This window comes from Tachysurus vachellii, chromosome 11 (assembly GCF_030014155.1).
Source record: "Tachysurus vachellii isolate PV-2020 chromosome 11, HZAU_Pvac_v1, whole genome shotgun sequence".
In the NCBI taxonomy this organism is placed as follows: domain Eukaryota; kingdom Metazoa; phylum Chordata; class Actinopteri; order Siluriformes; family Bagridae; genus Tachysurus; species Tachysurus vachellii.
The window spans coordinates 23,396,803-23,412,169 of NC_083470.1; the positions used below are offsets into that span (position 1 = coordinate 23,396,803).

Sequence of the window (15,367 nt, forward strand, 5' to 3'; positions counted from 1 at the left end):
AATAAAGACAATGAAATCTCTTTTCCCTGATTTAAAAAAATATGCTCGCGGGCAGATTGTGTGCGTGTGTGTGTGCGCTTGCGTCTGTGTGTGTGTGTGTGTGTGTGAGAGAGAGAGAGAATAAATGTGATATGGTAATGAAGGCAGCTTCAGCCCAGGCCTACTGTGTGTATATTTTAAAGTCTGTGTATAAAAGGCTTCAAGGCCTGCAAAGCTGAGTGGTTAGTGGTTAACGACTAGCGGCCATGACGGCGGTGGGGGGTTATCGATTTATTATTTTTTTTTCCTGGATTTTTGCTTTTTTTTTCGTGTGTTAGCTCTGTGTGTAAAGGAAAGAGGGAGAGAAAGAGAGTCGGGCTGATCTTTGCCCTCTGATTCACACTGATGCTGGTGCTTCAGCGACGCCCTCAGGCTCCGCGCTTACCTTATGGAATACTCGCTACACCCTTCGCCCAGCTTTCCACATCTTTAACACGCTCAAGCTCCACCACCAGTCTTCCTGTTTCTATTCTTTCCCCTACTGTCTGAGGCAGTTCATGTTTAATAAAGCGTTTTTTGTGCTAATAAACGAGCTGGTACGTGTTGATTGTTCATCACGCTCTGTTCGGGCTCTCAGACTGTCTCGCCTCATGAGCTTCACATGCTCGAATCTTCCACCGTGTCTGTTTGCTCGCGTCCTTCGTCGCGGCTGACGAGGCTTCGTCGCATCCTGACATACAAACGTAAATAATTTTAATCGTCATCTCCAGTCAGACTTTCAAGGCCTCAGGGTCAAGCGAGGCGTTCCACCCCACCCCCGACTCCTCCCTGGTGTCCAACATCGAAGAGAATCTGATCTGTTATTGTTAAAAATGTTTGTTTGCTAAGAACTTTCATGTTGTCGGGGCGTCCCACCCTCTACCGCACTCTCAAACCCAGCCGGGGCTTCGCTTTCATGTCTCGTCCCCTGACGCTTCCGTCTTTTTGAATTCGGCGCTTGATGAATATTCACATCCTCGTCCGTCCCCTCAGGGTTTCGAGCGTGATAAAGAGGTGACATCGGCGGCACGCTCACGCCCTCTCCGTGTCTTTCGGAGGGGTTCGGCGCTCTTTTGGCAGGCTGTGTTGTATCCTGCTACCAATTAACTTCACTACAGAGGATGGGCTCATTGTTTTGTTGTGCTGCTCTGCTTAATGATCAATCTAATTCGATATGAAGGTTGCCACTTAACACACTTTCTTCTCTCTTAGTTTATTTAATCTGTTTATTGTTTCTGTGTTGTTGTTTTTTTCCGTAGGTCAATCAGATCCAGAAGACCGTGATCGACCCTTTAAAAAAGTAAGTGTTCTTTTCTTCCTCTGGTCCTTCACGACGGTTCGTTTCGACTCGAAGAAATCCGCAAATCTCCTGCTTTACATTCACGTCATTTAACAGACGCTCTTATCTTAACATTTCGACTTTATTGGTCCCACAGTGGGAAAATTCACTTATCACAGCAGCTCACAGACAGTTAAAGTGCAGGTCATACAATAGGAAGAAAGAAAAGTTTCATATATATATATATATATGTATATATGTATATATACATATATATATATATATATATATATATATATATATATATACAGTTGTGTTCAAAATTATTCAACCCCCAATGCTGTAAATGGTTTTAGGGAATTTAGTGTACATTTGTAATTGTATTCAGAATGAAATCCTACAAGGACTTCTTAAAGAACCATATGCAACTAAAATGACATCAATTAGTTTTGTAATACAGTAGTAAATGTTTCTTTTGTGAATTCTTCATTGACATAATTATTCAACCCCTTAAAGACTACCACTCTGAAGAACAGAGGTTCAATGAAGTGTTTTCAATCAGGTATTGAAAACACCTGTGGATATCAGGGAGCAGCAATAAAGCCTAATAAGCACCAATTAGGCAGCTTTAAAATGACTGTGATACTCAGCTCCTTCTAGACATTTACTGGTGTGGTTACAAACATGGTGAGGTCAAGAGAATGGTCCAGGAAGACAAGAGAACAGGTGATTACTCTTCACAGGAAGGGCAATGGCTATAAGAAGATTGCAAAGATGTTAAACATACCAAGAGACACCATAGGAAGCATCATTCGCAAATTCAAGGCAAAGGGCACTGTTGAAACGCTACCTGGTCGTGGCAGAAAGAAGATGCTGACTTCGACTGCTGTGCGCTACCTGAAGCGTAGAGTGGAGAAAAGTCCCCGTGTGACTGCTGAGGAACTGAGAAAAGATTTGTCAGATGTGGGTACTGAAGTTTCTGCTCAGACAATACGGCGCACCCTGCGTAATGAAGGCCTCCATGCCAGAACTCCCAGGCGCACCCCCTTGCTGTCCCCAAAGAATAAGAAGAGTCGACTGCAGTATGCCAAAAGTCATGTGGACAAACCACAGAAGTTTTGGGATAGTGTTCTGTGGACTGATGAAACAAAATTAGAACTGTTTGGGCCCATGGATCAACGCTATGTTTGGAGGAGGAAGAACAAGGCCTATGAAGAAAAGAACACCTTGCCTACTGTGAAGCATGGCGGGGGGTCAATCATGCTTTGGGGCTGTTTTGCTTCTGCAGGTACTGGGAAGCTTCAGCGTGTGCAAGGTACCATGAATTCTCTTCAGTACCAGAAGATATTGGATGACAATGTGATGCAGTCCAGTTGCAGATTAAAGGCTGGAACATTTTGAAGTGGCCATCGCAGTCACCAGACTTAAATCCGATTGAGAACCTCTGGTGGGACTTAAAGAAAGCAGTTGACTGAACTGGAGGCTTTTGCCCATGATGAATGGGCGAAAATACCCGTAGATCGCTGCAAGACACTTGTGTCAAGCTATGCTTCACGTTTAAAAGCTGTTATAACTGTAAAAGGATGTTGTACTAAGTACTAAGATTGAATGTCACTTGGGGGTTGAATAAAACTGATAATGATGTGAGCTCAGAAAAGACATTTGTGGTTATTTCATTATAAATGTTATGTTATATTTGTCTGACCTACATGTGCCTCTTTGATTTAATTGTAAGCAGGATGACTGAATGATCATAATCAATGTCAAACCGACCAAAACAATCAATTTCAGTGGGGGTTGAATCATTTTGAACACAACTGTGTATATATATATATATATATATATATATATATATATATATATATATATAAAAAAATAAATAACATCAGTGTAACGCAGCGTTCTGAAGTCTGATCAGAAACTCCAAGTTACGAGCCGATTCCTCAACTATTAGACCGTTTGCATGGACGAATCAGAGCAAACGTTTTTTTTTTTTTGGCGGGGATTTGGTTTCACTTTGTACATAATTAATTGGAGAGAAAGCGTCGCAGATTCACACATTCACTTACTCGTTCGCACCTAGAGGCAATTTAGATTGGGGAGGTGTGAGAGGCGATGTCGCTGCCCTGATTCATGGGGTCTCCAGGTTTGTTTAAATGTGGGGTCTCCGTTGTTTGAGAAATGCTTCTGAAAACTGACTCGGGCCGACAAACAAAACAAACGTGTAGCCAATGAGCAGAAAGGGGCGTGTCTTGTCAATATGGGCGGAGAGAGTGTTCAGTGCGCATGTGTGACATCAGCAGAAAGCGGTTTTAACATTGACATGGAGGATAAAAACAAAGAAAGAAAGCGAAGAAAGGTTTACGATAAGACAAGAAGTAGGACCCGTGTTAATATAGGATCAGCTTTCCAGCGCTGGAGAGAACTGAAGGAGCAGGAAGTTGGTCACATATTCACAGATTGGAGTTTCCTGAGTCAATAACTCCTGAGCTAAACGCTGTTACTACACAAATAACACCTCTTTTCTATCGTAGTAATGTAGAGACGCAGCTACAACTGTGTTTTGTGTAGTAACAGCGTTTAGCTCAGGAGTTATTGACTCGGGAAACTCCAATCTGTGAATATGTGACCAACTTTACTTAAGACGCCGAGGCGCTTTTTTCCTTCTCGATAGGTGAGTAACGTTGGTTTTACTTTGTTACACAGAACTAATATATGTCTTTGTCCTTTACATGATTATACTTTGTCATTTTTGCTTGTTTGTTTATCTACAATCGTATTGTTCTTCACTTCAGCTATGATAAAGACACATTTCTTTCAATTAGTTGCCTGGGTTACGTATGTATGTGTGGGCGGAGCTATCAATACAGGGGTGGGACCCATTTGGGTTAGGGGCGTGTTTGTTTTGGTGATTTCAAATGTCAACATTGGCTTTCAAACAACGGAGACCCCACCTTTAAAGAATTTTGTTTTGGAAAACTAGGAGTAATGTGATTTTTCAATTTTATTTTTAAAGTGTTTTGTTAGCTTAATGTTATTTGTAGCGAGTATATAAATATGAGTTGATGGATTTATTTTTTTTTTTTGGGACCAAGAGAAATCCTCTTGTGACCTAAAGGTTTGTGGACATTTAACCATCTCATCCCAGTCCAGACTTTTTTTTTTCTCCTTCGGTCTTATAATAAACACTCTCGTCTGCTGCGAAAGTTTTCCACTACATTTTGGAGTATTTCCCGTGGGGATTTGTGTTTGTTCAGCCACAAGAGAATAAGTGAGCTGAGACACTGATGTTAAGTGAGGAGGCCTTGGGTGCAGTTCATCCCAGAGGTGTTCAGTGGGGTCGGGTTCAGGACGCTCGAGTTGTTTCACTTCAACCTTAACACGCCGCGTCTTCATAGAGCTCGCACCCTAGTTGCTGAATAACTCCTACCATTAAGATCTATCTATTTACTTACAGCATGATTTTCTAATACGAAAGTTCAGAATTAAGTGTTTGTGTGTGAGAGAGAGAGAGAGAGAGAGAGAGAGAGGAGCTGCTATTCCATATGTAAGTGATCAGATGAGAGAGGAAAGAGAGTGAATGAAAGAGGGCTTCTGGAAGAAAGTTTATTTGGCCATCCACCCCTCCACTCCTTCTATCCCGCCCCCGTGAGTGCTATTCCGTTTGTGCCTGCTCTCGTGGGAGGGGCCGGAACAGGAAGCAGACCTTAACGAGCCGGCAGGAAGAGGAGTGGGAGCGGAGACACTCCTTACAAACGCCTCTGCTCTGGAGCACTCGTGTGTGTGTGTGTGTGTGTGTGTGTGTGTGTGTGTGTGTGTGATGGTTTAGACTGAGAAAGGAGGAATGTTATCTATTTGTTTATAAAGAGCTGCTCATTGTTGCCTCAGATCTCATAAAAGTTCTGAAGTACGATGCAAGTCTCCAGAGCGAGAGACTGAACCCTCAGTGTGTATAAATTAAATTTTATTAAACATTCATTTTATTTCATATTGGTCGAAGTGTGTGTGTGTGTGTGTGTGTGTGTGTGCATTTGTGTAATCTGTGACTAAACTCTTCACTGTGTATATATGTGTGTGTATGCAGTGGCAAGACGGAATGATTCTCATTTCCTTTGGCCAGTGGGTGTGTGGTGGACGTGTAGGCTCTTAGCATGGCTCAAAGCCCAGACGCGCGCACTCACACACACACACACACACACACACACACACACACACACAAAACCAGTTACTCATTGACAAACACCAGGTCTATAGGAAAGGCTTTAAAGATCAGGACAGGCCCAGGAAGACAAACTCGCACACACGCACACACACACGCACACACACGCACACACACACACACACACACAGACATGACCATTTAAAACTGACCACTTTTCCCCGGTAGGAGAATGCAAGCTTGTTTTGTGAGGAAGTTACTCCACAATTCTTTTTTTGTATAAAATGCCAGATGCTGGCTTTTTAAGATGCGAGCTATTCGTGGCTTTTAGCAAAAGTTTCTGTGCGTTTCCGTAGTCAGTGTCTTCTCACCTCCCGATCCAACGCTCGAAACATCAGCTTTGTTTCTGGCCCGAGCCAAAATGCACTTAACCAAACCATATGCTAAGAAACAATGAAAGCCCAGATTCCATTAGTGTACGAAGAACCAGACCGGCTTAATTATTTATATTCCGCTCGCCGTTCATGTATTCAAACGACATCCTTAATGCGAGCCGCAAGAAAAAAGGTGTCGGATCTCTAATGGATTTAGCCATCTGTTCAGCCATCAAAATCTCTAAATGCAGCGATTCATTTGCAGGCTAACAAACTTTCCATGCGTCTCTCAGTCTGTGCACTCCATACCGCTGCTGGGTCTCTTCACAATGTGCATTACTGACGCCGGCTCTGACCTTTCCCCCCTTTGCTCTTTGTTACACTAGATGGAACAGAAGCATTGATGGGATTCATACAATAATCTGTGTGTGTGTGTGTGTGTGTGTGTGTGTGTTTGAACATGTGTGGAATATCCAGACACATTTACATGTTGCGTTCGTTTAAAATGGACATTATAGTAGTTGAAGGTTTAGGGCTGATTTAAAATAATGAGACTTTTTTCACAACGTAATAAATATCGGCTCTTCACCAGATTGAAATTCTGTAATCCTGCAGCACTGGAGAAATGTCAAAGCCTGACATTTCATCTTCCTGTTTGCAAATCTCTCTCTCTCTCTGTCTCTCTCTCTTTTTTTATTTATTTTTTTTTTCGCGGCTCATTCGTTTTAGATTTAATTGTATATTTAAATCATAGATGCTGATTACATGACTGATAATGAGACAGGATTGTGATAACACTTTATTACACCTGCCAGTACACACACACACACACACACACGTGCACACACACACACCTATACCTTTGTCCCGTCTTATCAGAATGGTTTTGTTCTTTGTTTTATGCAACGACACTGTAATCACTCTTTAACATTTTCCTTAAAAATAAATAAAAAACGTTAAAAACACCTAATATGTTATTGTGCAAAAAAGTGCAGCCCAGGACACGACACTTCTTCCATTAAATTAATTAATTAATTAATTAATATATTTTTTAGAGAAAAAAAAAAATCAACAATGCTATTTCTTTTTAGTATTCATTTATTAGTGTTAGTTTGTCCTAAAGAATATATTTATATATTATCTTATTAGTTAATTACCACCTTTAGATTGCGCGATAAGTCACTGTTGCTATAGAAACCATAACCTACGAGCACCGTATAAACCCACGGTTTAAATGAAATTACTTCAACTTAGAACTTTGGGGAAAAACGTAACGACAATAAATGCGATTTATTTATTTATTTTTTTTTTCAATTATTATTATTATTATTTTTTTTTTATCCCCCAAGTTCACAGAGGTGCAAAAATACTTTAAATGCCAAACAATAGAAGATGTTGATGTGTAGACTTCTGATCATTTTCTAAGGTAAACACGGAGCGATTAATTAGAGGCCGATAGCAAAGCGTCTGCAGGCGACAATGTTACACAAACATGGTTTTGTAAACAGTAGTAGAAAAAAAGCTACCATTTTCAGCTCATACCCAAGAGCTGAGGTAGAACTCGCCCTGCTCTGCGTGCTCACTGTTTCCTGAAACAATCCTTTCTGCCTTTAAAATAGTGAGTAAAGTCCCATGGGTGATTAAATCATGGGCGAGGATGAGAATAAAAAAAGGAGCAGAAGCAAAGAAATGTGCGCTCCAGAAGGGCGGGGGTGAGTCGGATCCAGCTTCGTTTTAAAAGCCAGTGATTTATTTATTTATTTATTTATGTATTTATTTTGTCGTTTATTTCTTGAAGTTGTAACGTCGTCGTCGTCTTAACCTTTATCACGCTGTCGTTATCGAGGCGCGGTATTTTGCCAAATAAATTTGAACAATCAGTTTCACTTTCGGAGCCACAAACAAACTGCAAATTCATCAAAATTCCAAATTGAGGAAAAGACTCAAACACCTCATGACATTTTGTTTTAGAAACCGAAGAACTGCGGACGTTTCGATGTCGCTGATCCTTATAAGTGGATGAAACGTCCCTCCTGCTCATTTCCTGCCTCTCACTCTAGTGGTCACTTTGTCCAGACTTTCCAGGGTTTGGGGCAACTGTACATTCGGACCTTCATGCAGTTACACAGTGAGCCAATCGTGTGGCAGCAGTGAAGCGTATAAAATAAAATCAGGCACTTACAGGTCAAGAGCATCAGTTCATGTTCATGTCAAACATCTGATCTGGGAATGGTTGGGTTCTCGGTGACTGTGGAATGTTCTTAGACCCAGCAGTCTGTAGAGTTTACACTGGAAAACAGCATCACGTTCATGATAGGAAACATCTTTTAGGTGAGAAAGATGTCTGTACGGGTTCAAGCTGACATGATGCTCCCGTAACGACTCTTTACATTCAACAACAACAAAGCGTGAGGCAGAGGGACAATAACCCATGTCAGGTCCCGTTCCTGTCAGCTGTGAAAAGGGATTTGAGGCTACAGAGGGCGCAGGTTACTGTAATGAAGCCAGCGTTTAATAAAATGTTCTATAAGATCTGATCTATTATCCGACTTCGCAAACACCAGATTAAGGCATTTATTGCACCAGGAAGTGTTTTCTTCTACCGATTTTATGTAGAACAGCCAGACTATATACAGATTTTTATACCCAGCCCTAGCTATGAAAATACACACAAGGCAATTCAAGTGTCTCACAAACGTGTGTGTGTGTGTATGCGTGTTCATGTTTGTGCCCTGATGTTGTCCTTTACTCAGCTGCTATTTCAATCTACACTGAACAGCCACCACACCCTCAGTCAGTGTAAAATTATACATTTGATCGGTGTGTGTGTCTGTCTGTGTGTGTGTGTCTGTGTGTGTGTGTGTTGCTGAACCAACTAGGGATGTCTAGGGAAACATCGAAAGAGAAGCAGGACATTTCATTATATGTTAAGCCCAATCCTGTGCGTGCGTGTGTGTGTGTGTGTTTGTGTGTGAGTCAGACAGGCCATGCCCTCGTCGGGTTGAACCAGTCTAGCCCAGCTTGTTGTCTTTTCCCTAAAAAAAAAAAAAAAAAAAAAACAGCAGCAAAATACGTCTAAAGACGATGACCAAGAAACACCAGCAGAAAAGTGCCCCAGCCCAGTCTACACATCCACAGCTCAATTACCCATTAAACAGTAATAAACTGGGAAGTTTATTACACCACACCATCAGGTCACATGTCAAACAAAAACACACACAGCTGTGGCTCTTAGATTTTGGTGGGGCAGGAAGACGTTTAGTAAAGACGGCTTCAAAACAAATTTAATCGAAAGTCGATTAAACTTGTGCTAGAAGCTGTTAGATCATTAATTATTTTGTATTTATTTCTTTTTTTTTTATTTTGTTTGCTATGAACCAAGAACTTGGTGACTACAGAGTACTTTTTAAATAACCCCAATCTGGCAACCCAGTCGTTCTGCATCTCCCACCGAGCATCTGGCAGCTTGATTCCTTCTCCTCCGAGTCTCTGTTAGCACTTTGTACAGTTCCAGTTTATGGCCACTTGAGTAATAACAGTATTATTTATTAAATAAAGGACCTGTGAACCGTCTGACCCACAAACGTATGAACATTAATATTTGTTCAAGACCTGATACCTCTGAGCTTGTTCTCTTTCGTTCACCATACGATTTACCACCACATCAAAATGTTGCACCAGAAGAATCTGGACTTCAAATTCAGTTTAACTCGGTGGGAGAGATTTGGACCAACAGAGCAACGCAACAGATGTGAATTTCAGGCCAAGGTGACGTTACGGTGTCGTATCTCTGGCGTTCTGTATAAGGTGCGGTGTGGAAGAAAGCATGGTTCATGTTCATGGTGGAAATGGCATAAAGGTCATGGCTCAGACACTCAGCATGTGACATAATTGCGTTTCGATGTGGACGGGAAACATTTTGAGAAAAGGACCAAAGCATGAAAACTAAAGGTATATTCGGTTTAGTGCGGACCAGGTTTCTAACGGCGTCGTGTTTGTGTTTCTCCGTGTTAACGTCCTTATGTAATTTTCTGGCATCCGGCAACTCGCACATGCAGCAAGTCACGTTTATTTGGTAGGAGGGAAAAAAAGCATGTTATTGTGGTCAAGTGTAAAAGCCACATTTATTATTTCTGTAAGTGGTGCTTCTAATTCCAGCTAGGTGATATTTACAGCAATACTAGTAATAAGGAGAAGAAGAAGGCTGTAGTAACACTACTGTCAGGGCTTAATTAGCAATAATTAATAAATTGTCTTAATTGTCTTAAGCGCTGATTTTAGTTTAACTATTAAGTGACAGACATTTCACTGAATAATTACAGAGTAATCACACGATGTTTAGCGATCAGGACATTAAGTGATGCAGTGGAGGCTTTGAGAAACCCAATTCAAGAAAATACCATAAATGATGAGAGTAAAAGCTGTGCTTATAAAAAACTCACTCAAGACTTAATCCTTCATTTGTTTACTTATTAATGTCATCAACATTCTCCGTATATATCTCTTACTGTGCTCTATTATATATATTCATTATAGATAGATACAGAGAGACTGTTCCATTATAAATAGACAGAGAGAGACTGTTTATCAATACAGATAGATAAAGAGTCTCTCTCTCTGTATCTATCTATAATGAAAGTCTCTCTCTGTATCTATCTATAATGAAATAGTCTCTCTCTCTCTGTATCTATCTATAATGAAACAGTCTCTCTCTGCATCTATATAATGAAACAGTCTCTCTCTGCATCTATCTGTATTGATAAACAGTCTTTCTTTCTCTCTAATTACAGATAGATACAGCGAGAGACTGTTTATCATTATAGATAGATACAGAGAGAGAAACAGTCTCTCTCTGTATCTATCTATAATGAAACAGTCTCTCTCTGTATCTATCTATAATGAAACAGTCTCTCTCTCTGTATCTATCTATAATGAAACAGTCTCTCTCTCTCTCTGTATCTATCTATAATGAAAGTCTCTGTATCTATCTATAATGAAACAGTCTCTCTCTGTATCTATCTATAATGAAACAGTCTCTCTCTGTATCTATCTATAATGAAAAAGTCTCTCTGTATCTATCTATAATGAAACAGTCTCTCTCTGTATCTATCTATAATGAAACAGTCTCTCTCTCTGTATCTATCTATAATGAAACAGTCTCTCTCTCTCTCTCTCTCTCTCTCTCTCTCTCTCTCTGTATCTATCTATAATGAAACAGTCTCTCTCTCTGTATCTATCTATAATGAAAAAGTCTTTCTCTCTGTATCTATCTATAATGAAATAGTCTCTCTGTATCTATCTATAATGAAACAGTCTCTCTCTCTGTATCTCTCTATAATGAAACAGTCTCTCTCTCTCTCTCTCTCTCTCTCTCTCTCTCTCTCTCTCTCTCTGTATCTATCTATAATGAAACAGTCTCTCTCTCTGTATCTCTCTCTCTCTCTCTCTCTCTCTCTCTCTCTCTCTGTATCTATCTATAATGAAACAGTCTCTCTCTGTATCTATCTATAATGAAACAGTCTCTCTCTCTGTATCTATCTATAATGAAACAGTCTCTCTGTATCTATCTATAATGAAACAGTCTCTCTCTCTCTCTCTCTCTCTCTGTATCTATCTATAATGAAACAGTCTTTCTCTATCTCTGTATCTATCTATAATGAAACAGTCTCTCTCTGTATCTATCTATAATGAAACAGTCTCTCTCTCTCTCTCTGTATCTATCTATAATGAAAGTCTCTGTATCTATCTATAATGAAACAGTCTCTCTCTGTATCTATCTATAATGAAAAAGTCTCTATCTCTGTATCTATCTATAATGAAACAGTCTCTCTCTGTATCTATCTATAATGAAAAAGTCTCTATCTCTGTATCTATCTATAATGAAACAGTCTCTCTCTCTCTATCTATCTATAATGAAACAGTCTCTCTGTATCTATCTATAATGAAACAGTCTCTCTCTCTGTATCTATCTATAATGAAACAGTCTCTCTCTCTCTATCTATCTATAATGAAACAGTCTCTCTCTCTCTGTATCTATCTGTAATTAGAGAGAGAGAGAGAGAGAGAGACTTTTTATCAATACAGATAGATGCAGAGAGAGAGAGACTCTTTATCCCCCCGAAATGGCTAAACAGTGGGGTAAGTGGGCCAAGGTGATGTAGTGTTGAAGGGAGTGTGTGGGTTGATGGTGACGTGTTCTGCGTGATATTGTGCCGCTCCCTGTTTTAGTTCCTGTTGGAAACAATTTGGGGCTTGTCTTAACAAAACCCAGCATAGTGGGGCCATCTCTCTCTCTCTCTCTCTCTCTCTCTCTCTCTCTCTCTCTCTCTCTCTCTCTCTTTCTCTCTCTCTCTCTCTCTCTCTCTCTCTCTCTCTCTCTCTCTCTCTCTCTCTCTCTCTCTCTCTGCCTCTAGGTGAGCATTGTTACTGTTTCTGATGTCATAACTATGTGCTCTGTTTACACTACAATCCCTCCTTTTTGGTTTGTGGTTAAAACCACTAAAACCTTTAAGCTATCATTCATCCATTTAAAAAGAAAAAAACCTCCACGTCCGTCCTCCTTGTGTCGCCCACGACTCCGAGTTAACGCGAGTGCTGAGCAGCCAAATTTCGCTGTCATTACAACTGTATGACGAGTCCCGAAATAATGCTGGAGTGACGTTCAAACTTTAAACAAACACAAATATACATCATCAATGTTTCCATTAGGGACCTGCTTATTCATGTGGTGTTGTAAATTACAGATGTATAAAGACCCTCAACCCCGAACTAGCCCTCACTGTCCATTCATATCGTTCCTGTTGGTTTCCTTTGCAAAAATAATAGAAACGCTATTTTCTCTAGTTGTTCAGTTGTGTTTTTGGCCTGAAAGAATCTCACGTGTTTGTGCTGCTTCCCTGACGGTTCTTGGCAGTGCTAAGCAGGAGCACAGTCAGGCCTCGAACCAAACCACCCGTTCCTGTTGCTAAGTTACAGACCGAAGTTATTTTTTTTTTTTTTCTTTTCTTCCCCCCCCCATTCTATTTTTAGTATCCCGATAGCAGCATTTTCACTCGTTTTCTTTTGGTTAAGATACAATTAATAGAGTCGTTTCTTCGCTTTAACTAGGCGAGGACGTTGAAATAAGGTCGGCGGTGTCCGGACGTTACAGAGCGTCTTTATGCGAGAGCTTGACTTTTGACGATTAGGCGATCGATCTCTGACACGATCGCTGTACGGCTCATCGTGACGGAAATCAATAGACAAGCTGGAAAACATTACCACCGAGGAACCAACTGGAAGGAGATGTTCGTTACTGTAATTGTGTGTGTGTGTGTTTCCAACATTTTGTTCATTGTGTGTGTATCAGGTACAGCAGTGTGTTCCCCAGTCTGAACATGGCGGTGAAACGGAGAGAGCAAGCCTTGCAGGATTATAAGAGACTGCAGGCAAAAGTGGAGAAATATGAGGAAAAGGAGAAGACCGGACCCATGATGGTCAAACTCCATCAGGTACAACCAGCTTCCACTTCACTGCTACACCACAAACAGCTTAGTTCAAGAATGACCGCAGTGTCACTTTTGGTGGCGCAGCTCTCCGGAGTTCAGAGGGGTGTCCGATCTTATCTGCAAAGGGCCGGCATGGGTGCAGCTTTTCATTCCTTTCATTCTACCGAGTCGAAGCCACACCCGAGTCTGTTGAAAGCCAAGATCGTCTGATTAAAAAGGTGAAATCAGACGTGGCTTCTGCTCGAGCGGAATGAAAACACCTGCCCTAGCTTCATGCCTGCCACTCGTGCCGATTGTAGACTGTCTCCGTCACAGGTCCACAAAGTGTTTAACCTACAATTAACCAGTTAAACACAAATTAAAATAAAGCACTAATCATTGTGGGAGTTGGTGGAGTAGCAACTGTAACATCCGCATGAGGCACCTGGTAGTTCTGAGCGAGGAACCGAAGGAACGTCGGCCCACACCATGACCATTCATGCAGCTTTTATACAGAAATATAAAAAAGTTTACAATTAAATTCATTTTTATCCCTAATTATATATATATATATATATATATATATATATATATATATATATATATATATATGTATATAAAACCATTTGGATGTGTGTTGAATTAATACAAAATCTCGGTTCTTTGTTTCTCTCTCTCACACACACACACACAGGTAGAAAATCAATAATAATTCGATCATACTATTTAGTCTTGCCTTATTTTTTTTCCTCTTTAAAAATATGTTTGTAATTAATCAGGACCAGTCGTTTAGTATTTGTGTCTCTTTGAATTTAAACTCATGCTTGAGGCCTGTGTCTTTTCTGCTCGGTCGAAAAGTTCATATTTTCCTCTATAGGTCCGTCTGCTGGTTCGCACTCATTTCTTCGTAGATGTTATCCCGATCCAGCCGTATCGGTCGGCCTATAGAACAGGGCACGATGCGTGTTCTGCCCCGTCGTGGCTCTAGAGCCCGATCCCAGTCTCTTTGCTGTGCTGCGCTGTGCTCTGCTTCGCCGCCGGTGTTTTTCAGAGCGCAGAGTAACAAGTGCTGACTGGAGCCTTTACAGAAATAGAGCACATGGATGCATTCGAGCACCCACGCAAGAGAAGCAGCTTCTCAACTCCGCTGCTGCACTTTAGAGGCTCCAGCGCACGCTCAGAACCAGATAATTAGGTTTAGAGCGTGTGTGTGTGTGTGCGCGCGCGAGTGAACGCTAACTCTGAGACACTGTAGTAGCGAACGAGTGTTTGCTCACCGAGTCGGGTGCCGCGAGGTCACTCTATGTATATGTATACACTCAATAGTGTGTCAACACACACACACACAAAAGGCTTAGGTGCAGAAAATATACGAGTTGACCACCTACACACACGGAGAAACCAGGCTTCATCAGGGCCGTAGAGTAACACTAAACAAGCTTCTGATTAAATACTCCGTGTGTGTTTGTGTTTCTCGCTTCCAGTAATGTTTTCTCTCCTGCGCCATAAAGGAGAAAGAAGAAGGAAAAAAAAAAAGCTTCACTATTATGAGACACGTTCTTCTCACTCTATCCATCTCTGCTCTCACCACTACATCGTTGCATCACTCGTTTTCTCTCATTTTTACCACCTCCACTTCCTACTCTGTGTCATTGAATCCAGTTCAGCAATGTTATTCTAGTGACAAACCACTTCAGAATTCCCGCAAAAATCTGCCTGTCTTTCTATAGTAGGGTAAAGAGTGTGCGTGTGTGTGTGTGTGTGTGTGTGTGTGTGTGTGTGTGTGTGTGTGTGTGTGTGTGTGTGTGTGTCTTTTAGGCAAAGGAAGAGTTGAGGCCGGTCAGGGAGGATTTCGAAGCCAAGAATAAGCAACTGTTGGAAGAGATGCCCAAATTTTACAACAGCCGCATCGACTACTTTCAGCCGAGCTTCGAGGCACTTATCCGAGCCCAGGTGAGTTTTACACACACACACACACACACACACACACACACACACACACACACACACACACACACCAGCTAATCTCAACTCCTTTTTAACTTTTTTTTTAAGCTTTAACTTTTAATAA

At 41.0% G+C, this 15,367-nt stretch overlaps 1 protein-coding gene across 1 annotated transcript in view; it reads left to right on the forward strand.

The window, feature by feature from the left end:
* bin3 (bridging integrator 3) overlaps positions 1-15,367 on the forward strand; it is a 38,867-nt gene that overhangs the window by 17,641 nt on the left and 5,859 nt on the right. The window contains exons 6-8 of the mRNA XM_060880665.1: positions 1,278-1,318; positions 13,179-13,320; positions 15,115-15,249. Coding sequence (XP_060736648.1) covers positions 1,278-1,318; positions 13,179-13,320; positions 15,115-15,249 — 318 coding nt within the window. The remainder of the gene's footprint in view (positions 1-1,277; positions 1,319-13,178; positions 13,321-15,114; positions 15,250-15,367) is intronic.